At 43.7% G+C, this 23,880-nt stretch overlaps 1 protein-coding gene across 1 annotated transcript in view; it reads right to left on the reverse strand.

Annotated features, from left to right (window-relative positions):
* LOC122804932 (carboxy-terminal domain RNA polymerase II polypeptide A small phosphatase 1-like) overlaps positions 1-23,880 on the reverse strand; it is a 773,332-nt gene that overhangs the window by 368,223 nt on the left and 381,229 nt on the right. Inside the window, exon 2 of the mRNA XM_044075150.1 lies at positions 2,583-2,731. Within this exon, the coding sequence (XP_043931085.1) occupies positions 2,583-2,731 (149 nt within the window). The remainder of the gene's footprint in view (positions 1-2,582; positions 2,732-23,880) is intronic.

Consider the following 23,880-nt stretch of genomic DNA (forward strand, 5'->3'; position numbering starts at 1 on the left):
AAACATCAGTTAACTTGTACTTTGCTAGGACTTTGTTTTCGCTAAAACTGGATGAAGAGATAGAAAATCCCTTGGAAACTTTGTAAAAGGAAGGAAGAAAAAAAGAGAGATTCCCTGGTCCATCTTGCCCCTTTCATCACAATTTCTGATCACCTCTGCGGCAAAGGGGACAAGGGCAATCTGTATCCGAAGGAGAATTTAAAATCTAATTTTTATCATCAGGGCGGTTCTAAGAATGCAGCCCTGCAAACCTTATCAAAACAGTACCAGTGGCCATACCCCTGGAAGAAGAATCAACAGAGTAATATACACACACACACACACACACACACATATGTACACTCACACATATACTCACATGCACAGATGCACAGTAAACAATGAGCAGTGATGTGTGCAATAGAAAAAAACTAAGTTACTTAAAGCAGATTTATATGCAGTTTCTTTTTTAGAGGAAAAAAACATTCTTCATACTTTTTACAATTTGTCAGCACTAACATACGAGCCCGACAATTCAAAATTCTGAAAAATAAAAGCTGCAGAAGTATACACTTTTCTCATACTTAATTTTTCCATCCTTATCAGAAAGAGTAGGATTGGCATTAACTATGTGCTTGGAAGCAGTGGGATCAACTAGAGCTTTCTCACCAGCCGACAGGGAAAGCCTGAGCTCTGAAAGGACAACTCTACGAAAAACAAAATATTTGCAAGACCCCGCCTTATCTGGGCCAAAGAAAGCAAACATTCTTATATCTCCCAGTTTGTTATACATACAATGACTGTTCAGCGAAATCAGGGATTATGCTTTTGTTTCATTGCCCTATCACTTTTTTTTACTTTAATGGCTTCAGCAATTCTGAACTTTAAAAACAGTTCTAAGAACTATAAATCCTGACAAATGCTTATGTAACCTATCTAGACCATACAAACTGTATTAATTTGCAATACACATTAACCATATTTTAACTACAGGTGGCACTTAGGTCACAGAAAGGGTTGGGTGCTATACATACAAGTGTGGTGAGGGTGTGATGAACTACACTAGGACAGTAAGCCATGCCACTTTGCATACAGTTCACATCTGTATCATGACTTGCTGAAAACCACAAGCTGGTTTTACTTCTTCTCATTTCTCAGCTCACTGGTTGTCGTGCATAGCAAAGACAACTTCAAAATGCACCGATCAGTATAAGCTCTAAATTCTGACCACAAAAAGGAACTGTTGACATCAAACAGCAAGCTCAAGAGATAACAGTGTGGGTCAACAACCATGTAAACAGTACTTCATGTACACAGCCAACAAAGCTGTCATCAAAATTCAAGTAATATATTAACTATGATTTCAAGAAGTACCTCTGGCTCATCTTCCATTCCACATTGTTTACTTTCAGGAATTTTTGACTTGGTGCCTTAGATCCATCCTAGCAGTGGAGGCACAATTTATCAGTCATGAGCAGCACAATACTAACTGTTGGAAGATAGAATTTCCAATAAGGAATTCCTGAAGTAACCAGGAGAGTGAGTGTGGCTGTGTCACAGCTTTTGTGGCAACAGCAATACTTGTGATAAAAAACAGTGAAGGAAATGTTGTGTGGTACATGTGTATGTCTGCTCTCCCATTTTTCTGTGTTGTATATGCTCTTCATCAACACTTGGGCCTTCTAAAATTATTCTTCTTTTTTATTTACTTATTTATTTTTGCTTTCCTTGGTATCAATGAGACACAGATTCAGATGTGACCTAGGCAAGATGATCGGGCAGATCCACAGTTTGTAGGAAAAATGGTACAACAATGCAGGAAAGAGTGTTCAGCTCCACACCTGCAGCAAATGCAAAGTCTGCTTGTACTGCAGAGGCAGGTGGGGTGGAATGGTACATGAGGGTATGTGGTGATAAATTAAAGGGAAGCCTAGTATCAGGAGGACTGCAGAACACACACCAGTAAGACAATATACCAGACTGACCTAACTCCAAAATGTTATTTCTTATATGGCCCCTGGGAATACTTCAAGTGCAGTTCTGAGACATGAAGGATGACCTAGCTATTTATGAGCCTGCAAACGAGAATAAATAATTTAAGAATGCCCTCCCTAGATTACATATAAAGAAAAGAATTAAGGTAATTCACAGCTTAAGTAAACAAAGTGATGAGACATGGTGCCTGACTAACGCTCACATAAACCCACGGTTGTCATCCAATACAAGTAAGGAACAGAAGTAGATTGCCAGGCCTTTCCCCTAAATCACCCCTATGGACAATTCAGAATTCTCAATTTGCCAAATGTATGCATTTGGGATGTGGGAAGAAAAAAAAAAAAGAACCAGGAAAAAACCTATGTGAACACACGAACGACATACAGACTCTAAAGAATGCACCCCAAGTGAGAAAAGAACAGGAGAACCTCTTGATCTGAGACAACAATGCCACTCAATACAACAGTATCACTTCTAACAACCATGTAATCTAAACACCATTTATGCACATGAAATCTTTCACATTTGCAGAATATTACTATGCTTTCCCCTGTTATCAAGTAAAGTGCTTCTTTAACAATTCAGGAAGCTGCCATAATGATGCTTACCTTACAGATTGTGCCATTCTCCTCCACCAACAATGGGGCATTGTTATTGACTTGAATAGGGTCTGAGTCGTCATAGCAGACACAACAAAAGAGGGTTTGGAAGATGCTGCGATGTCGAGGCTTCTTGGTAGAGGAAGAAATAGGAGCACCTGTCCAACAAAAGGGGAAATGATCAACTGGAATATTTCATTTATCGAACACTTTTTCGTGCAATTAAATGACCTCAGAACAAAGAAACCAAACATTCCAAGAATGACAGTTCCAGGAAAACCAGTAAACCAAGGGCACCTTCAGTTAAAATTCAGAATACATAGTTACACCCAAAATTGCACAAATCCTTTAAACCTATTAAATTAGCAGGAGATTTACATCTAAATCCAGGCCTATAAAATAAAAATGTACACCACTGCTACTATCAACCTGTTCTCACAGAAAAACATATCACCAAGACTACAGTAAAAGAATTAAAAATGTATTAACTGGAACATCTGCAGTATAAACAGTGCAGCAAGGCATTTGCAGAGCTTAAAATCCAGATATGCTAATTCTAAGAAAAAAAACATGAGTAAAAGCAAAACATCAGAAACCAAGAATTCAACAGAGAGACTACATTTTTTTAAAAAAGCTAGAAAATACATATCAAAAGGGAAGGTAGCTGTCCTCACCACAGATTCCCAAAATTATACCTTTTTCGAAAAGCAATACCCCCATCCTAAGAATCCCTCACAATAACAATCAAATCTGGAGTCTAAACTAAGTACTAGCCTTATAGATACCACTAAAATACAACCAAGCAACATACAAGAAAATACTTGTGCGGCTGTTTATTTCTTTACATCTCATAACTGGGTTTGTGAGCTGGTCCAAAGACCCTTTTCAGCAACCACCCACCAGGTTTACAGGTACTAAGTAGTACCACACACCTGAGAGATACACTTGTATTTACAGAAGTTTTAGAATAGACATTTTTGTTTTTACAATCACGGATACCTAACAGGTACACAAGACTGTTAATAACACATGCACAAACTAGGAATTATCTGTTACTTTCTGAAGGTCAAGGAAAGTTGTTCCAGTTAGATGGGACAGTTTTAGTGAAACGTTTTGTTCACTGATGGCCAAGCTGAAGATGGGAGTTGGGGGCTACTGGAATACAAATGTACAATCACCTTGCATTCTGAGGCAGAATGAGGAAGGGAAGATTAACGGACTTTCGGCTTAGCTTTTAGCAAAGAGCAATACTTAAATGTTCAGCAATTTAAAGGAAAAGAAAGAAAGAATTACAGTGACTGAGCTGTGACTTGGATACATTTAGTCTTTTGATCTCAGGAGTAGCTGTGCTCTTTTCCTGAGGCAAGATTAATGGAATGAACGATGGTATACCTTATGGTGAACGATGGTATACCTTACGATGAACGACGGTATACCTTATGGTGAATGATGGTATACCTTATGGTGAATGATGGTATACCATATGGTGAACGATGGCATACCTTACGATGAACGATGGTATACCTTATGGTGTGAATGCTCAGCATACATTTGAGCAGAATTTATGGCAATGATGGGAGCAGCATGTTCCAACAGTAGTATACATACAATGAAGGTAAGGGTTCAGTATAATTTTGGAGTAAGATGACCAGATACAAAGTTGCATGACTTCAGTATGGAAATTTTTTTTAGTCGTCAGGTCTATGAGAAGTTTAAAGGAGAACTCTGTATTCAATATCAAACCAACAGAGACACAGTGGAGAATTTGGGTTACTTGGACACACTATGATTAAGGCATTGCCAACTGGCCATATTCTGAGGTGTAACAAATGATCGGTTTTGTTGGTGTTCAAATATTTCATTTCAGGATAATTAAAATGGCGTCTAAAATAGTTCAAAGCAAAATCATACAGATGCTTAATAGTGCATTGCTTAAATCTAGCACAAAACGACAACCAGTAACGTTGTGATCAGGGCCTAGGCAAGGAATACAGTAAGAATGAAAGTCTTTATGAGGTATTTGCTTACCACAAGAAATACAATTATTAACTTTTTCTGACATCAGTCTGGAGCAAGTAAAAAGTTTCCCCAATGGGGTACTTAGCTTTATTGAAGACTTCGGATCGGAAACTCAAACACAAAAATCTCAGGAGTCGGCCGACCGGCACCTGCGAACGGCTTCTGCTTCGGGCACCGCACAGCAAGAAAGACTGAAGAAAATGGCATTGGCTGCTTCTTTTATACCCCTGATGACCTGACGTCAGGGAAGGGGCGACAGCAGCCGACGCAGGACCCAAGACTTTGGAATTCAGGCCGGCTGAGGGCAACCTGCCAGCAGGATTACCCAAATGTAATGACTGCAACAGTGAAACACGAAGAACATCAATGGTTGTATGTGAAGCACTGACATTCCATATACACTTGTGTGAAACTCAAGGGAAAATAGAGGTCAAACCTCTTAAAATCCACTAAATGAGAACAGTGAAAGAAAGAATAGTTGTGTAAAATCTTACCATAACCACTGATGTCCTTCTCTTCTATATGCTGCAGTATTCATAACATAAGGGAAGTCCACCTCTGGAGACTCGTACAGCCGCCCAGTATCCAAAAGTCTTCATGCTACCGGAAGGTATGTGCTATGCCACACAACATAACGTGAACATTGGCCATAAAGAGACGTCTGGTATAAAGCGGACGTCAGCACACACCTACCTCAGAAAGTACAGTTTTGTACACTTGCCACAAATGTAGATGTTCAAGTGTATTCACTGTTGCTGTCATCACACTTGGGTTATCTGCCTGCAAGTAGCCCTCAGTCGGCCAGAATACCAGAGTCTTGATATTTCTGCATCGGATGCTGTCTCTTCTTCCATGATGTCAGGTCGTCAGGGGTATAAAAACAGGCAGCTGATGCCATTACATCAGTTTTTCTTACCCCAAATGTCAGGAGCCCCCAAATAGGGAGCTAGTATATGGTGTGGAAACCACCTCCAGTAAAAAGTAAATACCAATACCATTAGGAATAGCCATAAAGAGGATAGATAGAAAGATACAGAAAACAAGGGGGCTGGAGGGAGGGAAACCAGGATTGCAACAGTGAATAAACTCGAACATCTACATTTATGATAAGTGTACACAACTGTACTATGTTCTTAGTGTTTCACTGTTGCAGTCATCACACTTGGGTTGATTCCCAAAGCTGAGGAAGGGTAGCGGCAGTCAAGAAGAGTTAGGGCTGGCTAGAAGGCCCTGCAAGACTGCTGTAGCGAACCCTGCCCTGGATTTGGAAAAGATAGCCAAGTGGTAATGCTTGGTGAAGGTGTGTACAAAACTCCAGGTTGCAGCTTCCAGAATGTCCCTGGTAGGGACTCTCCTGAGAAAAGCTGTAGAGGTAGAAGTAGCCCTAGTGGAATGTGTTCTGACCCCCTGAGGGGTTTGTTTCCCATGGTGCTTGTAGCAGAAATGGAGGCAGTGTGCTATCCATTTGTAAATGGTTTGTTTAGAAATGGCCTTGCCCTCGGACCCTGTTGCAAAGCTGACTAGCAGCTGGTCAGATTTTCTGAAAGGCTTAGTCCTATCAAGGTAGAACTTGAGCTGTCTGTGCACGTCCAAAGAGTGCAGGATCCTTTCCACTTTATTCTGAGGGTTATGGGAAGAAGGTTGGCAAATGGATGGATTGGTTTAGGGCCACACTGGACACCACCTTAGGCCTAAAGGATGTTTTAGTCCTGAGGAAAACCCTGTCAGCATGGAAGATAAAGTACAGTTTTGTACCTACCATAAATGTAGATGTTCGAAGATCCACATTGCTGCAGTCCTTACATATGGGTAGTCCGCTGTCCTCGGTCGGCCCGAATATCAATGTATTAGGCTGACGTCGGTCAAGGCGCTTAAGACTGACATCAGGACGTCAGGGTACAAATGCGCATGACCGACGTCATATCCTCAGTCTTTTCTTGCCCCAGATGTCAGAAGACCCTAAAAAGAAAGGCCAAAACCAAAAGACAGCAAAAAACAACCAACCACCCTTGCACTAATCATATGTACAATATATATAATATCCACAATATTCACAACCCAAACCACACAACCGCCTCTAACTACAGAGGGAAGGAGGGAGGGTAAATTGGACTGCAGCAATGTGGATCTTCGAACATCTACATTTATGGTAGGTACAAAACTGTACTATGTTCTTCATCTCACATTGCTGCAGTCCTTACATATGGGTAGAATCCCAAAGCAGAGGTAAGGGAGGATGGCAAAACTAGAAAGCATTAGGAGCTGCCAAAATGCCCTGTAAAATTGCAGTGGCAAAACCAGCCCTAGATTTAGAGTAAAGTGGAAGGTGGTAATGCTTAGAGAAAGTATGCACTGAACTCCAAGTAGCTGCCTCCAAAATATCTTTAGTTGCCACCCCCTTAAAAGCTGTAGAAGTGGCAGTAGCCCTAGTGGAATGAGGCCTAATCCCAACTGGAATCTCCTTACCATGATGGGAATAACAGAAAGCAATACAAAACCCAATCCACTTAGAAATAGTTTGTTTTGAAACAGGCTTGCCCTGAGAACTCAAAGCAAATGAAACAAATAACTGCTGAGACTGCCTGAACCCTTTAGTTCTGCTCAAATAATATCGCAACTGCCTGTGTATATCCAAAGTGTGCAAAATCTTTTCCCCTTTATTTTGGGGTTTGCATAAAAGTAGGCAAATGAATAGTTTGGTTTAAAGCCACACTAGAAACCACTTTAGGCATAAAGGAAGGATTAGTACGCTAAGATACCCTATCCTTATGGAAAATTAAGAAAGGCTCAACCCCCATAAGGGCCTGTAATTCAGAAACCCTTCTCGCAGAGGTAATGGCCAACAATGAAGCAGTCTTCCATGATAAATATTTCAACTCGGCAGTAGCTGCAGGCTCAAAAGGTTGTAGAGTGAGTTTCTCCAACACAAAATTGAGATCCCAAGCAGGAGTAGGAGCTCTACGTGGGGGTCTTATATTCTTTGCCCCTCTAAGGAATTGCTTAAACAAAGGATGAGAAAACAATGGTGGGTCACAGTCATAGTGAGCAGAAATTGCTGCAGCATGAACCTTAATAGAGGAGAAGGACAAACCTTTGTCCAGTAACTCAGTAAGATATTGAAGAGCCACACTTAAATTAGGCTTAGAAACATCAAATTCCTTTGCTGTACTCCAAAATAAAAATCTCCTCCATTTATCTGCGTACACTTTCCTTGTACTAGGCCTTCTGGCTCCAAAATAACATTCAAAACTTGCTGTGGAAGCTGAGACCCTCCAGGGTTCAAAACAGAATATGCCAGGCTGTTAGATGTAGAGAGTGAAGTTTGACATTGAGTAAATGACTGTTCTCCTGAGACAGCAGGTGTGGAATCGAAGGCAAAGGCCATGGAGGCTCCCGTATCAGACTTCTCAGTAATGGGTACCAGTGCTGTCGAGGCCAATCTGGAGCTATTAAAATCATCTTTGGCTTGTCCTGTCTGACCTTCAGGAGTACCTTTGGGAGGAGAGGCAGAGAGGGAAAGGCATACACATGAAGATTGCTCCAATTGAATGAGAGAGCATCCACTTTCCAAGCTGTGGGATGAAACCTTTTTGTGCAAAACTTTGGCAGCTGGTAGTTTAGTGGAGAAGCGAACAGATCTATGTCTGGAGTTCCCCATAACACTGTCAATTTCTGAAATACATGAGGATCCAATTTCCACTCGTGGGGATCCATAATTTGTCTGCTCAACACATCTGCTAAGGAGTTCTGTGCTCCCGGCAGAAACCTTGCCTGAAGATTTAGCTGTAAACTGAGAGCAGTCTCCCACAAAATCATTGCTTGTCTGCATAGAGGATAAGAATGCCCCTTGCTTGTTGATGTACCACATGACAGTTATGTTGTCTGTTAGAACCAACACCTGCCCTGGAAGAAGTAAATCCTTGAAAGCTATTAATGCAAATTGGACTGCTAACATCTCCTTCAAGTTGATATGTAGATGTTGAAGTCTGGCAGGCCACGTGTCTTGTACCCACTTTCCATTTAGATGAGCTCCCCAAGCTTTGTCTGAGGCATCTGTCGTTAGAATCTGACTCGCCTCTGGCCGGGTCACAGAGAGTCCCTTGTTTAGGTGACATTCCTGAGCCCACCACAAAAATTCCTTTTGAATGCAAGGTATTATCTGAATGACAGTGTCCATATCTTGGCAGTGCTGTGTCCATACATTTTGAGATACCATTGTAGCTTCCTCATATGCAGTTTGGCATTGGGAAGCACCAGAATACAAGATGCCATGAACCCCAAGGCTTGAAGGACTGTCCTTGCAGTCAGCCTGGACTGATGAGACAAGTGATGGAAGTACAGAGAAAGATTCTTTTGTTTGTCCGGGGTCAAAAAGGCCATCTGGGATGCTGTATTCAGTCTCACACCCAGAAAGTACATGTCCTGAGAGGGTACTAGACTGGACTTTATTTCGTTCACAGAATACCCCAGGCATCTTAGCACTGCTATCACATACTGTAAATGATGAAGAAGTTCGCCCTTTCTTGGGCCAGAATCAGGCAATCGTCCAAATAAGGATAGATCTGTATTCCTCTTAGCCTGAAGAAAGCTATCACTGGAGCCAGAACCTTCATGAACACTCTGGGCGCAGTAGATAAGCCAAAGGGCAATGCAGAGAACTGATAATGAGAAGTCCCAGCCCGAAAACGCAGATACTTCCTGCAACTGAGCCTGATAGGAACATGAAGGTAAGCCTCCTTGAGATCCAGAGTCACCATCCAGTGATCTTTGCCCAGCAGAGGTAAAAGCTGTTGTAACGCCAACATTTTGAACTTGGGAATGTCCAGATATGTGTTGAGGATAGATAAATCCAAAATTGGTCTCCACGTGTTCCCCTTCTTTGGTACTAGGAACAGGCGAGAATAAAATCCTAGGCCCACTTCTGGCAGAGGGACCGGTTGTATGGCCCCTATGTGAAGTAGCAGAGAAATTTGTTTGTGAGCCTCTAGTCTTTGCTGAGGAGGAATGTCCGGCATGCCTTTGAAAGGAGGCAAGGTATGGAAATAAAATTTGTAACCTTGGTGTATGATATCCAATACCCATCTGTCTTGGGTAATCAAACTCCAATTTTCCTTGAAGAGTGCCAACCTTCCTCCCAAAGGTGTTGCCAGGCAAGAAGGATCTGGCAGCTGAAAAGGTAGGTCATTGGGCCTGTTTACGAAAGGACTGGCCCCTGCCCTCACCAAGATTGTGCAGGTGAACTCCTGTTCTAGGTCTGAAAGAACTCTGAGCTCTACCCCTACCACGTCTAGATCTACCCCTAGACTGAGAATCATAAGAAGGATACGTCCACCCCTTAGCAGGCCAATTCCTACTAAACTCGAGGCTGAACTTGCAAAAATCTTTAACAGCCTGCATAGACTTAGCCTTGTCTTCCATTTTCTTCAAGACTGACTCCACAGGTGAACCAAACAACACATCAGACTGTAAAGGAGCATCCAAAATCCTTGTCTTAACATGGTCAGATAAATTCTGATCCCTCAGCCAGGCGTGCCTGAAGAACTGAACCAGTGGCAGCCACCCTAGACGAGGCCTGTACAGCATCAAAACCACATTGTAAAGAATGCTTACCCACTTGTTCAGAGACATGCACCAAATTTTGCAATTCTTTACACTCAATGCCTTCCGCCAGAGCATCTACCTTAGACTTTAATTGAGAAAGAAGATAGTTTTGATATTTCAACATGTGAAACTGGCAATTCAAAGCCCTCATAGCTAAGGTGGAAGAAGTATAGACTTTCTTTCCCCATCTATCCAAAGCTCTGGCCTCTTTTATCTGGAGGAACCGGATTTTTACAACAGAGGCCTTGACACCCTTAGGTCCCTGACTAACAGTTTCTGGGTCCGCCTCTAGGACTCTTATAAAGATATTTATGAGCCTCAGGCACCCTGTAATACCTATCCGGGTTTAACAGGAGCAGGAGGCAAAGAATCAGGATTAAGTGAAGCCTCTGCAAACACATCTTCCACAACATCCAGAACAGGTGGTATAGCCAAGGGCCTATGCTGGGGCAAAAGCAAAATTCCTAAGCCTTTCCTGGAATCAGAGAAGTCCTGACCTTCCCACTTAAAATGTTCCCTCATGGAATGAAGAGTCTCTGAAAAGAGAAATCCTCTGGAGGAGAAGCAGAAGGAAAGATTAACGGACTTTCGGCTTAGCTTTTAGCAAAGAGCAATACTTAAATGTTCAGCAATTTAAAGGAAAAGAAAGAAAGAATTACAGTGACTGAGCTGTGACTTGGATACATTTAGTCTTTTGAACTCAGGAGTAGCTGTGCTCTATTCCTGAGGCAAGATTAATGGAATGAACGATGGTATACCTTATGGTGAACGATGGTATACCTTATGGTGAATGACGGTATACCTTATGGTGAACGATGGTATACCTTATGGTGAACAATGGTATACCGTATGGTGAACGATGGCATACCCTACGATGAACGATGATATACCTTATGGTGTAAATGCTCAGCAATACTTTTGAGCAGAATTTATGGCAATGATGGGAGCAGCATGTTCCAACAGTAGTATACATACAATGAAGGTAAGGGTTCAGTATAATTTTGGAGTAAGATGACCAGATACAAAGTTGCATGACTTCAGTATGGAAATTTTTTTTAGTAGTCAGGTCTATGCGAAGTTTAAAGGAGAACTCTGTATTCAATATCAAACCAACAGAGACACAGTGGAGAATTTGGGTTACTTGGACACACTATGATTAAGGCATTGCCAACTGGCCATATTCTGAGGTGTAACAAATGATCGGTTTTGTTGGTGTTCAAATATTTCATTTCAGGATAATTAAAATGGCGTCTAAAATAGTTCAAAGCAAAATCATACAGATGCTTAATAGTGCATTGCTTAAATCTAGCACAAAACGACAACCAGTAACATTGTGATCAGGGCCTAGGCCAGGAATACAGTAAGAATGAAAGTCTTTATGAGGTATTTGCTTACCACAAGAAATACAATTATTAACTTTTTCTGACATCAGTCTGGAGCAAGGAAAAAGTTTACCCAATGGGGTACTTAGCTTTATTGAAGACTTCAGATCTGAAACTCAAACACAAAAATCTCAGGAGTCGGCCGACCAGCACCTGCAAACTGCTTCTGCTTCGGGCACCGCACAGCAAGAAAGACTGAAGAAAATGGCATCGGCTGCTTCTTTTATACCCCTGATGACCTGACGTCAGGGAAGGGGCGACAGCAGCCGACACAGGACCCAAGACTTTGGAATTCAGGCCGGCTGAGGGCAACCTGCCAGCAGGATTACCTAAATGTAATGACTGCAACAGTGAAACACGAAGAACATCAATGGTTGTATGTGAAGCACTGACATTCCAGATACACTTGTGTGAAACTCAAGGGAAAATAGAGGTCAAACCTCTTAAAATCCACTAAATGAGAACAGTGAAAGAAAGAATAGTTGTGTAAAATCTTACCATAACCACTGATGTCCTTCTCTTCTATATGCTGCCGTATTCATAACATAAGGGAAGTCCACCTCTGGCAGACTCATACAGCCGCCCAGTATCCAAAAGTCTTCATGCTACCAGAAGGTATGTGCTATGCCACACAACATAACGTGAACATTGGCCATAAAGAGACGTCTGGTATAAAGCGGACGTCAGCACACACCTACCTCAGAAAGTACAGATCTGTACACTTGCCACAAATGTAGATGTTCAAGTGTATTCACTGTTGCTGTCATCACACTTGGGTTATCTGCCTGCAAGTAGCCCTCAGTCGGCCAGAATACCAGAGTCTTGATATTTCTGCATCGGATGCTGTCTCTTCTTCCATGATGTCAGGTCGTTAGGGGTATAAAAACAGGCAGCTGATGCCATTACATCAGTTTTTCTTACCCCAAATGTCAGGAGCCCCCAAATAGGGAGCTAGTATATGGTGTGGAAACCACCTCCAGTAAAAAGTAAATACCAATACCATTAAGAATAGCCATAAAGAGGATAGATAGAAAGATACAGAAAACAAGGGGGCTGGAGGGAGGGAAACCAGGACTGCAACAGTGAATAAACTCGAACATCTACATTTATGATAAGTGTACACAACTGTACTATGTTCTTAGTGTTTCACTGTTGCAGTCATCACACTTGGGTTGATTCCCAAAGCTGAGGAAGGGTAGCGGCAGTCAAGAAGAGTTAGGGCTGGCTAGAAGGCCCTGCAAGACTGCTGTAGCAAACCCTGCCCTGGATTTGGAAAAGATAGCCAAGTGGTAATGCTTGGTGAAGGTGTGTACAGAACTCCAGGTTGCAGCTTCCAGAATGTCCCTGGTAGGGACTCTCCTGAGAAAAGCTGTAGAGGTAGAAGTAGCCCTAGTGGAATGTGTTCTGACCCCCTGAGGGGTTTGTTTCCCATGGTGCTTGTAGCAGAAATGGAGGCAGTGTGCTATCCATTTGTAAATGGTTTGTTTAGAAATGGCCTTGCCCTCGGACCCTGTTGCAAAGCTGACTAGCAGCTGGTCAGATTTTCTGAAAGGCTTAGTCCTATCAAGGTAGAACTTGAGCTGTCTGTGCACGTCCAAAGAGTGCAGGATCCTTTCCCCTTTATTCTGAGGGTTATGGGAAGAAGGTTGGTAAATGGATGGATTGGTTTAGGGCCACACTGGACACCACCTTAGGCCTAAAGGATGTTTTAGTCCTGAGGAAAACCCTGTCAGCATGGAAGATAACAATGGTTTCCACAGCCATCAGTGCCTGTAGCTCAGAAACTCTTCTAGTTGAAGTGATGGATAGAAGAAAGGCCGTTTTCCAACAGAGGATTTTTAACTCTGCTGAAGCAGCAGGTTCAAGGGGGGGGGGAAGCTTCTCCAGTACAAAGTTAAGGTCCCAGGTCAGGGTGGGAGCTCTCCTAGGGAGCCTTAAGTTGTTAGCCCCTCTCAGGAACTGTTTGATGAGAGGGTGAGAAAATAGAGGTGGCTCAGTATAGTAATGAGCCAAAATGGCAGAGGCATGAAGCTTAATGGAAAAGAAGGATAGGCCTCTGTGGAGTAGCTCTGCTAGGTAATCCAGGATTAGAGATAAGGAGGGCACTGATGTGTCCTTTCCTTTAGACTGAATCCAAGAACAATATCTTTCCCACTTTTCCGCATAGGATTTCCTAGTACTAGGCCTTCTGGCTTCAAGAATGACATCCAGCACCTGTTTACTTAGGGTTGTTGGTGGAGTATTCAAGGAATAAGCCAGGCTGCAAGATTTAGGGCTTGCAATTGTGGATGCAAAATCTTTCCCTCCTGCTGTGTCAGCAGGGTAGGAGTCTGGTGTAGGTGCCAGGGTGGCACCGTTGTCAGGCTGCGCAGGAGTGGGTACTAATGCTGGTGTGGCAAGTCTGGGGCAATCAGAATTATCCTTGGCCTGTCTTCTTTTATCTTGAGTAGTACTCTTGAGAGAAGGGGCAGAGGGGTAAAGACATAGACTGAGAGGTTTTCCCATTGAAAGGATAGAGCATCCACCTTCCAGGCCCTGCTGTGAGGGTTCCTGGTGCAGAATTTACTTAACTGGTGGTTGTGGGGGGAGGCAAAGAGATCCACCTATGAGGTCCCCCACCTCTGGATTAGAAGGTTGAAGGTGCTGGGCTCCAATTTCCACTCATGTGGGTCTAGGAGATTTCTGCTCAAGTCATCTGCCAGTGAATTTTGTTTGCCTGGTAGAACTGAGCTTGTAGATGGACTTGGGTGTCCAAAGCTGTGCTCCACAGAGTCATGGCTAACCTGTAGAGTGAGAAAGAATGGGTTCCCCCCTGCTTGTTTATGTACCACATAACTATGGTGTTGTCTGTTTTTATTGGCAGTTGTCCTGGAAGGATTAGGTATTTGAAAGCTGTCAGAGCATTCTGTACAGCTAGCGTCTTCTTTTGGTTGATGTGCAGGGGAATTTGGCTTGGGCTCCAGTGGCCCTAAATGCATTTGCCGGCCATGTGGGCCCCCCATGCATAGTCTGATGCGTCTGTGGTCAGGGTGTGGGCGGTGTGGGGTAGAGTAAAATGCAGTCCCTTAATGTGGTTGCATGCTTCTGCCAACCAAAGGAACTTTGCTCTCAGACAAGGTATGATAGGAATGACTGTTTTCAGGTCCTAAGAATGCTGGCACCAAAGACTTTTTAAGTACCACTGAAGTTTCCTCATATGCAGTCTTGCATATGGAATTAGCAGAATACATGAGGCCATGAACCCTAGGGCTTGCAGGTAGCTGGGTTCTGGTGGCCATTTGCTTGAAGTAGTCTGTCAGATAGACCTGTTTTTCTGAAGTGAGAAATGCCACCTGGGAAGTTGTGTCCAAGCTTGCTCGCAGGGATACAATCTTTTGACTGGGCACCAGCTGTGACTTCTTTTCATTGATGGTGTACCCCAATTAAGTGAGAAGGCTTTTTACAAAAGCCAAGTGCTGAAATAGCAATTCCTGGCTGCCCACCTGAATCAGGCAGTCATCTAAGTACGGGTAAATTTGGATATTTTGTCTGCCTGCAATATGCAATGGCTGGAGCCATGCATTTTGTGAATACCCTGGGCGCTGTAGATAAGCCAAGGGGAAGTGCAGAGAACTGATAATGCATAGATCCTGCCCTGAAACATAGATATTTCTTTTATGATTCCCTGATGGGGATGTGCAGATAAGCTTCTTTTAAGTCTAGGGTGACTAACCAGGCATCCTTGGCTAACATAGGGAGAAGCTGTTGCAGGGCAAGCATCTTGAATTTTGGGACCACCAGAAAGGTGTTGAGAATTGAAAGATCCAGGACTGGGAGCCAGAGCCCTCTTTCCTGGGTACCAGGAATAGTCTGGAGTAGAAACCCTGACCCCTTTGTTCTAGTGGAACTGGCTGAATAGCTCTGATGTTGAGCAGGGAAAGAACTTGGTTTTGAGCCTCTGCCCACTGGTTTGGAGAAAGGTCTGGAAACCCGTTTGGGGTTGGCAGTGAACGGAAATAAAAATTTGTACCCCTGGAATACAATGTTGAGGACCCATCGGTCCTGAGTGATGGACATCCAGTTTTTTGCATGAAGGGCAAGTTTTCCAACTAGGGGCACAAGCAATAGGGCAGGGCTGGGAAATACAGTTGAGAAGTCATTGTGAACTTTTTCCATAGGGAGGTGGCTTACCAATCCCAGTTTTAGGGGTAGGAGCGCTCCATTGCTTAGATCTCTGCATACCCCGACACTGTAGACTGGGTGGTCTGTATCCCCTGGGTCTTGTTTGGGAAGGCCTTGAGAGGGCTGGAAAGGACCAGTGTTTTGAAGGACAATGCCTACCGAATCAAGGTGGTTGCACTTGTAAGAATTCTTTAACAGTTTGCACAGATTTAGCTTTTTCTTCCATCTTTTTAAGAACTTCTTCTGCTTTGGTGCCAAACAAAGCATCCTTATTTAAAGGAGCATCTAGTAATTTGGATTTGATCTGGCAAGGTCTGCTTCTTCAGCCAAGCATGTCTTCTCAGTATAGAGCCAGTGACTGCAGCCCTGCAAGATGCTTCTAGGGCATCAAAACCACACTGCAAAGTATGCTTACTAACCTGGTTTGCATAATGCATAAACTCTTGCAAATCTTTATTTTCTGCACAATCTGGAAATATTACCAGTTTTTGTTTAATGAGTTCCATATGTTGCTGGTATTTCAGCATGTGAAACTGGCAATTCAATGCCCTGAAAGCATGAGTTGCAGAGGTATATACCTTCTTACCCCATCTGTCTAAAGCTCTGGAATCCTTGTCCGAAGGGGAAGAATTTTTGGCTGTAGTAGCCTTAATAGCTTTAGGTCCATGGGAAATGATCTCTGGATCAGCAGTAGGATTCTTGAAAAGAAACTTGTGGGAATCAGATACTCAGTAGTACCCATCAGGTTTCCTAGGGACCAGAGGTAAGGTGTCTGGAGTAAGACTGGATTCCATGAAATCATCATCCACAACATCCAGGACAGGGGGAATAGCTAAAGGCCTGTGTTGAGGTAGCTCATTTTCCGAGTCTCGTTTTGGACTAAGGATAGTCTTGGCATTCCCAGTAGAAACGCTCTCTTAAAGTATGCAAGGTTTCACCAAAAGAGAAATCCTCTGGAGGGGAGGCAGAGGGAATGGATTCCTCTGCATCTGAATCCTCATAGGCTGATAAGGGCATGTCCTGATAATCAGAAAGGTCAGAGTCATCAGACTCCTGGTCTGTAGAATCTGAAGGCAACTGAATTCTTTGTCTCTTAGCAGGGGAAGGCTGGCTTCCCCTTATTAGCATTATAAGGTCTTCTGCCATTCTAAGCATTTGTTTTTGTGGCATGGGGGGCCTGAGCATGCGCTTTCGTCGTCGGTTTTCTAGGCGTAGTGCGTACTCTGGGCCTAAGAAACTCGGCAGTTTTGGCTTAAAAAGAAGTCGTCGGTTTGATTCGAACATCGGTAGGTCGGAAAAAAACGTCAGAAGCCGGTGCCTGCACAGCGGCTCCGACCCATCTAAAGTAGAGACATCTGCTGGATCCATAGTTGAAGAAACATTTTGCGGCATACCGGACTCCGAATGGGTCTCAGCAGAGGCATGCGAATCCATAGAAGCAGGAAAGGCCCCTCACTGAGTACCGGCGGACTGGCGACTAGCTTAACGAAAGCGTCATCAGCAGTTTTGGACCTATGCGGTCCATCTCTGTCTTTATCCTTACTTTTTTTGGAAGATCGGTAGTTGGATGGCTTACCAAAGCCATTTTGGAATATGAAGATAGAGAGTGAAAGAATTTAGCAACAAAAATAGCCCGATGATGAATGGTTTGGGCGTTAAACAAGGCACAGAATCAACATCGAGGGAAGTGGTCTGGGCCTAAACAGGTGACACAGTAAGAATGAAAACCTCAGTGAGGTATTTGCTTTCCACAGGCAAGACAATTGTTAACTTTTTCTGACATCGGTTAGAGCAAGAAAAAAGGATCCCCAATGGGGTACTTCGCTTTAGAAGACTTCAGGATTATCAAATCGAAAAACGAAAATTTCAGGTAGCGGCCGACCGGCACTTGCGAGCTGCTTCTGCTTTGGGCTCCTCCTCGGCAAGAAAGACTGATGTAATGTTTTTATACCCCTGACGTCATGGAAGAAGCGACAGCATCTAACGCAGAAACACTAAGACCCAGGTATTCCGTCCGACTGAGGGCTACCTGCAGACAGATAACTAAGTGTGATGACTGCAACAGTGAAACACGAAGAATATCTGTATGCTGCCCAGCACCAGCCTGACATCCTAGTTGAGAAGCACATCAGGAGGAGAGCTAGGCAAGCATCAGGGGAAGGCAGGGGGGAAAGCAATACTGCAGCATATGGATACTGCAGGATATGGAAGAGATGGACATCTATGGTTATGGTAAGATTTTACACAACTGTTCAATGTCCTCCGATTCATATGCTGCAGTATTGACAACATAAGGGAAAATGCCAAAGGTCAAGCTTGGGACAAGTTGAGAGGAGGATGAGCCGATGCATTTTCTACAAATCCATGCAGGATTGCTCTTGCAAACCCAGCCCTGGACTTGGACATGTTGTCAAGCTTGTAGTGTTTAGTGAAAGTATGGACAGAGGACCATGTAAGCTGCCTCCAGTATAGAGCCAATGTCCAAACCTTTAAAGAATGCCCCTGATGAAGAAACCGCTTTAGTAGAGTGAGCCTTCACTGGGGAAGGAAGGCTCTTACCATTAGACAAATAACAAAAGGAAATAGCTTTAGAAATCCAGTTGGATATAGTTTGATTGGAACCTGATTGACCCAGAGCTCTTGGCTGGCAAGAGACAAACAGACAGTTAAGTTTTACTAACAAGCTTGGTTTTGTCAAGGTAGTACCTGAGCTGCCTATGCACATGTAAAGTGTGCAATATTATCTCACTAGGACACTGAGGGGAAGGAAAAAGGTAGGAAGGTTAATGGACTGATTTAGTCATAACTCATTTACCACTTTGGACATAAAAGTAGGGCTAGTGCACAGGGAAAACCCTATGTCTAGGAAAGACAGTGAAGGGGGGACTAGACATCAGGGCCTGTAACTCAAACCCTTCTAGCAGAGGCAATGGTCAAGAACAAAACTGTTTTCTGGGTGCAATGCTGCAGGGAAGAGGAGCTTGTTGGTTCAAACGGTCCCAGTACAAGCTTCTCTAGCACAAAATTGAGATCCCAAGGAGGAGGTACTGGTTTCCTTGGTGGTCTGATATGAAGGACGCCTTTAGGAACAGTTTTACCTCTAACCTAGAGGCCAAAGGTGGAGACAGAGGCAGACAAGCAGACATGACAAAGGTGAGCCTTCACCAAAGAGTAAGACAACCTAGCCCCCCCCATCAATTCACACAGATAGGACAAGACCACCAGGACATCAAATGATAGTGGTTGTAGGTCCTTTTTGTGACACCAGATGGAAAATCTTTTCCATTTAGAAATGCAGGATTTCCTAGTTGTGGGTTTGCTGGCCTCTTGCAGAACTTGTAGCATGTCCTCTGAAAAAAGGTGTCTATGAGGGATTAAAATCCTATCATCCACAAGGTCATCAGGTTCAGGGTTGACAATTGTGGATGTACTAGGGTCCCCTTGTCCTAAGTAGATCCATCTTGCAGGATAACTTGTAACGATTGCTCCTGGCTAGGTGCAGGAGAAGGGGGAACCAGTGCTGCCTTGGCCAAAAGGGAGTCACCAACAAGATCCTGCTGAATCTTCAGTAGGACCTTTTGTAGAAGACGCAAGGGGGGGGGATGCATACAGAAACATCCCCTTCCAAGAGAAAGGCAGAGCGTCCACCTTCCACACCAGAGGATGCGGGACTCTGGCACAACATTTTGGAAGCATCTGTTCATGGGAGTGGCAGAGATCTATCGGAGTACCCAAACAATGGATTAGGTCCAGAAACACATCCCTGTACAACATTCATTCATGGGATTGGGTCATGGAACTGCTTAAAGAGTCTGCCACTGTATTCTGGGCTGAGGGGAGACAGCTCACCTGAAGGGAGATTTGGCATTGTAAGGCCAGTAGGGGAGTAGGGGTAGTCTGCACAGAATGTAAGACTTCGTTCCCCCCTGCTTGTTAATGTACCAAAGAGCTGAGGTGTTGTTTGTGAACTACCTCAGTTCTCCTGGAACTAGGTTGCTTTTGAAGATTTGCAGTGCAAAAATCAGTGCCTTCATCTCCTTACACTGATATGTTCCTGTGCCTGCTTGGGAGACCAAAGATGTCTGATCTTCCAGGCTTGAAGAGTTGCACCACAACCTGTGTCTGAATAGTCTGTGAATAACTCTAGGGACGGAAAGGGTAGCTGCAGAGGTAGACCAGGTTTTTTCTTTACCTGCAGACTCCACCATTCCAGTTTCCTTTTTATACAAGGAAGGACTGGGATCAGAAACTCTAAAGGATGTGAGTATTGCATCCATAAAGTTCTTGGATACCACTGCAACCTCCTCATGTGTACTCTTGCTAAGGTTATCATGGAGACAGTGGATGTCATGTACCCTCAGAGACGAAGGAAGTCCCTGGCTGTCAATGACTGAAGAGGAAGGATGCTCTGAACACAAAGTCAGGAACAAGACCTTCTGTGTGGGAAGAGACACTAGCATTTTGTCTGTTTGTATCCTGCATCCAAGGAAAATGTGATCCCATGAAGGGGTGAGAGAAGACTTCTGGAAGGTTACAGTGAACCCTAAACTCTGTAGAAGGGCAACAGCGAAGGAAATATTTTCCTGAAGTAGTTCTAGGGACTGTGCCTGAATCAGAAGGTTGTCAAAGTAAAGAAAAATTTGAATTCCCTGCATTCTGTAGAATGCTATGACAGAAGCCAAGCATTTTGTGAAAACCCTTGGTGCTCTAGAGAGACCAAAGGGCAAAGCACAAAACTGAATGTAGCAGGAGACGCATGCTTAATTTTAGCCGTATTTTTGGGGGCTTCCATATGGTGAAAGATGGAAGGACTGGATATTGGCCTGCATTCGACGAAATCGGAGAGCACATCTTTATGCACCATGATTTGTGTGACTGCACAAGGACTTTGGGAGATCAACCTGATTGGATGCCTGCTCTTCCCTTGCGGACATGTTGGCAGACTCCTTTGGGGCTGCCACTGTGGTACCCACCAAAGGTATATCCACCACCTCCAGCACAGACTCCGGGCCTACACCGGCCTCAGGAGAAACGACCGGGAGACAGGATGCAACTGAAAGTTCAGGCCGTGATCTTTTGGCCTTCTTCAGTACAGGCTCATCTGAATGGCCCAACCTCACATCCACCTTGTGTGCTGGTTTTCTAAGTATAATTTTAGAGAGGCTAGCCAGCTTCCGAGGGTCTTAGGGACAAAGGACTTGCAAATAGTAGACTCTGTGTGGTCGTGGTCTGGGCCTACACAAGAGAGGCAAAGTTTGTGAGTGTCTTTATGTGGAATCTGCCTTCTACACTGACACTTGCCCTTCCTAGCTAACATGACCTCAACAAACAAGCAGCAGCAAAACCTAAGAAAAAACCTAAACGGGTACTTATCTGGTAACTGGAACACAAAAGTTCTGGCGAGCAAACATCTGGAGCAATCGGACAGGTGGCAGAAAAGTTCTGAGGTACGTGCGTGCTGATGTCCGCTTTATACCAGATGTCTCTTTATGGCTGAGTATGCGTAATGTTGTGCAGTGTAGCACATACCTTGGGGTAGCATGAAGACTTTGGATACTGGCCGGACATACGAGTCAGCTGGAGACAGACTCCCCTTACGTTATAAATACTGCAGCATATGAATAGAAGGACATTAGTACAACAGTGCCTACAGCAGGCACACATTCATTATTTTTCATTATTCTTTTTCCTGATGGTAATTACAGTGATCAAGGACCGGGTGTCAGTGATCAAACACCGGGTGTCTCAATGTATGAAAGCAGCAAATGCATTGCTGAGGGCATGACTTCTGCTATTAGACTGCAGCAGTGATGTCAATAGTGTATATTCCTAACACACAGGCTCAATCAGATATTAAGCTGTCACACTGCATATTGTGTGTTCTCTGTTCAGGGTAGTTTTTGAACCTGGTTGTAGTGTTAGGACAGAAGCCTGTAAACTTTACTTGACAGAACAGAGATATGCACTTTCAAAACCTCTTAGTTGTCCTTTTAACATGGTGAAAAAAGGATTTTGTTTTTCACTGTTCAGACTGCCTGTTCAAAAGCAGTGTTAGACACTCCGTTTATCTTCTTAAGAAAGAAAGAAATGTAAACCAATAATTAAACAGGCCAAATTTCCCACTTAAAAGCAAGCTAAAAGCAATGGCTTTCCATCCCAAACATTTTGGCAAGTTGTAAAAGAAACTGCATATTTTGAAAGCGACAAAACTTACAACTTGCAACAATATAAAACTCTAATCAGCAATCCAGAAAGTACAGTTGTGTACACTTACCATAAATGTAGATGTTAGAGTGCATTCACTGTTGCAGTCATCACATTTGGGTTATCTGCTTGCAGTAGCCCTCAGTTGGCCTGATTAACAAAGTCTTGGGTCCTGCGTCGGTTGCTGTCCCTTCTTCTGTGACGTCAGGTCATCAGGGGTATATAAAACATGCAGCTGACGCCATTACATCAGTTTTTCTTGCCCCAGATGTCAAGTGCCCCCTAATGGGAAGCAATTAAATCTATAAATAAACAAGGATATACCTCCAACAAAAAAGCAAATACACCAAAAAGCTTTTGAGCATAGCAAAGGAGAGTAGAGGAATAGCCAAAAGAAGTAAGGGGGCTGGAGGGAGGGTAACCAGGACTGCAACAGTGAATACACTTGAACATCTACATTTATGGTAAGTGTACACAACTATACTATGTTCTTCGTGTTTCACTGTTGCAGTCATCACATTTGGGTAGATTCCCAAAGCTAAGGATGGGAGGAGGAATTTAGATAGCATTAGGACCAGCTATAAGGCCCTGCAAGACTGCAGTGGTAAAGCCAGTTCTGGATTTAGAGAAAATTGGCAGATGGTAATGCTTGGTGAAAGTATGTACAGAACTCCAGGTAGCAGCTTCTAGGATGTTCCTGGTAGGGACGACTCTGAGAAAGACTGTAGAGGTAGATGCAGCCCTGGTTGAGTGGGGTCTGATCCCCTGTGGGATAGGTTTTCCATGGTGCTTGTAGCAGAAATGAATGCAATGGCCTATCCATTTAGAAATGGTTTGCTTTGAAATAGCCTTCCCCTCTGCCCCTGCAGCAAATACCACCAGCAGTTGTTCAGATTTCCTTTGAGGTTTAGTCCTGTCCAAGTAGAATCTAAGTTGTCTGTGCACATCTAAGGAGTGCAGTATCCATTCCCCTTTGTTCTGTGGATTAGGAAAGAAGGTTGGCAAATGAATGGACTGATTAAAGGCCACACTGGATACCACCTTGGGCATGAAGGAGGGATTGGTCCTGAGGGACACCCTGTCCGCATGAAAGATGATGAAAGGCTCCACTGCCATAAGGGCCTGTAATTCAGATATCCTTCTTGCTGAAGTGATTGCTAAAAGGAAAGCTGTTTTCTAAGAAAGGAATTTTAAGTCTGCAGTAGCAGCTGGCTCGAAAGGAGGAAGAGTGAGTTTCTCCAATACAAAGTTAAGGTCCCAGGCTGGAGTTGGAGCTCTCCTGAGTGGTCGTAAATTTTTGGCTCCTCTGAGGAACTGCTAAAGCAGTGGATGAGAGAAAAGGGGAGGTTCTGTGTTGCAATGAGCTGAAATAGCTGAGGCGTGAATTTTGATGGAGGAGAAAGACAGGCCCTTGTGAAATATCTCAGTTAAGTATTGTAAAATCTGAGGTAAACTGGGAAAGTACAGTTGTGTACACTTACCATAAATGTAGATGTTCGAGTGTATTCACTGTTGCAGTCATTACACTTGGATTATCCTGCTGGCAGGCTACCCTCAATCGGCCTGAGTTCCAAAGTCTAGGTCCGGCGTCAGTTGCTGTTGCCTCTTCCCTGACGTCAGTGCGCCAGGTGTATAAAAGATGCAGCGGACGCCATTTTCTTCAGTTTTTCTTGCCCCAGGTGTCAGGTGCCCCCAAAAAGGTAGGCTAAAAATATGCCAATAAAACATGCATGCACCAAAATATATGGTATACTTTCATCTACAAGCAAATACACCACAGAGGTTGTATAGATTAGAGAAGTGCAGATAAGTTCCAGCAAAGATAAGGGGGATGGTGGGTGGGTAACCTGGACTGCAACAGTGAATACACTCAAACATCTACATTTATGGTAAGTGTACACATCTGTACTATGTTCTTCGTGTTTCACTGTTGCAGTCAC

Source organism: Protopterus annectens, chromosome 6.part0 (assembly GCF_019279795.1).
Source record: "Protopterus annectens isolate FY-2018-M chromosome 6.part0, PAN1.0, whole genome shotgun sequence".
Taxonomy (NCBI): domain Eukaryota; kingdom Metazoa; phylum Chordata; order Ceratodontiformes; family Protopteridae; genus Protopterus; species Protopterus annectens.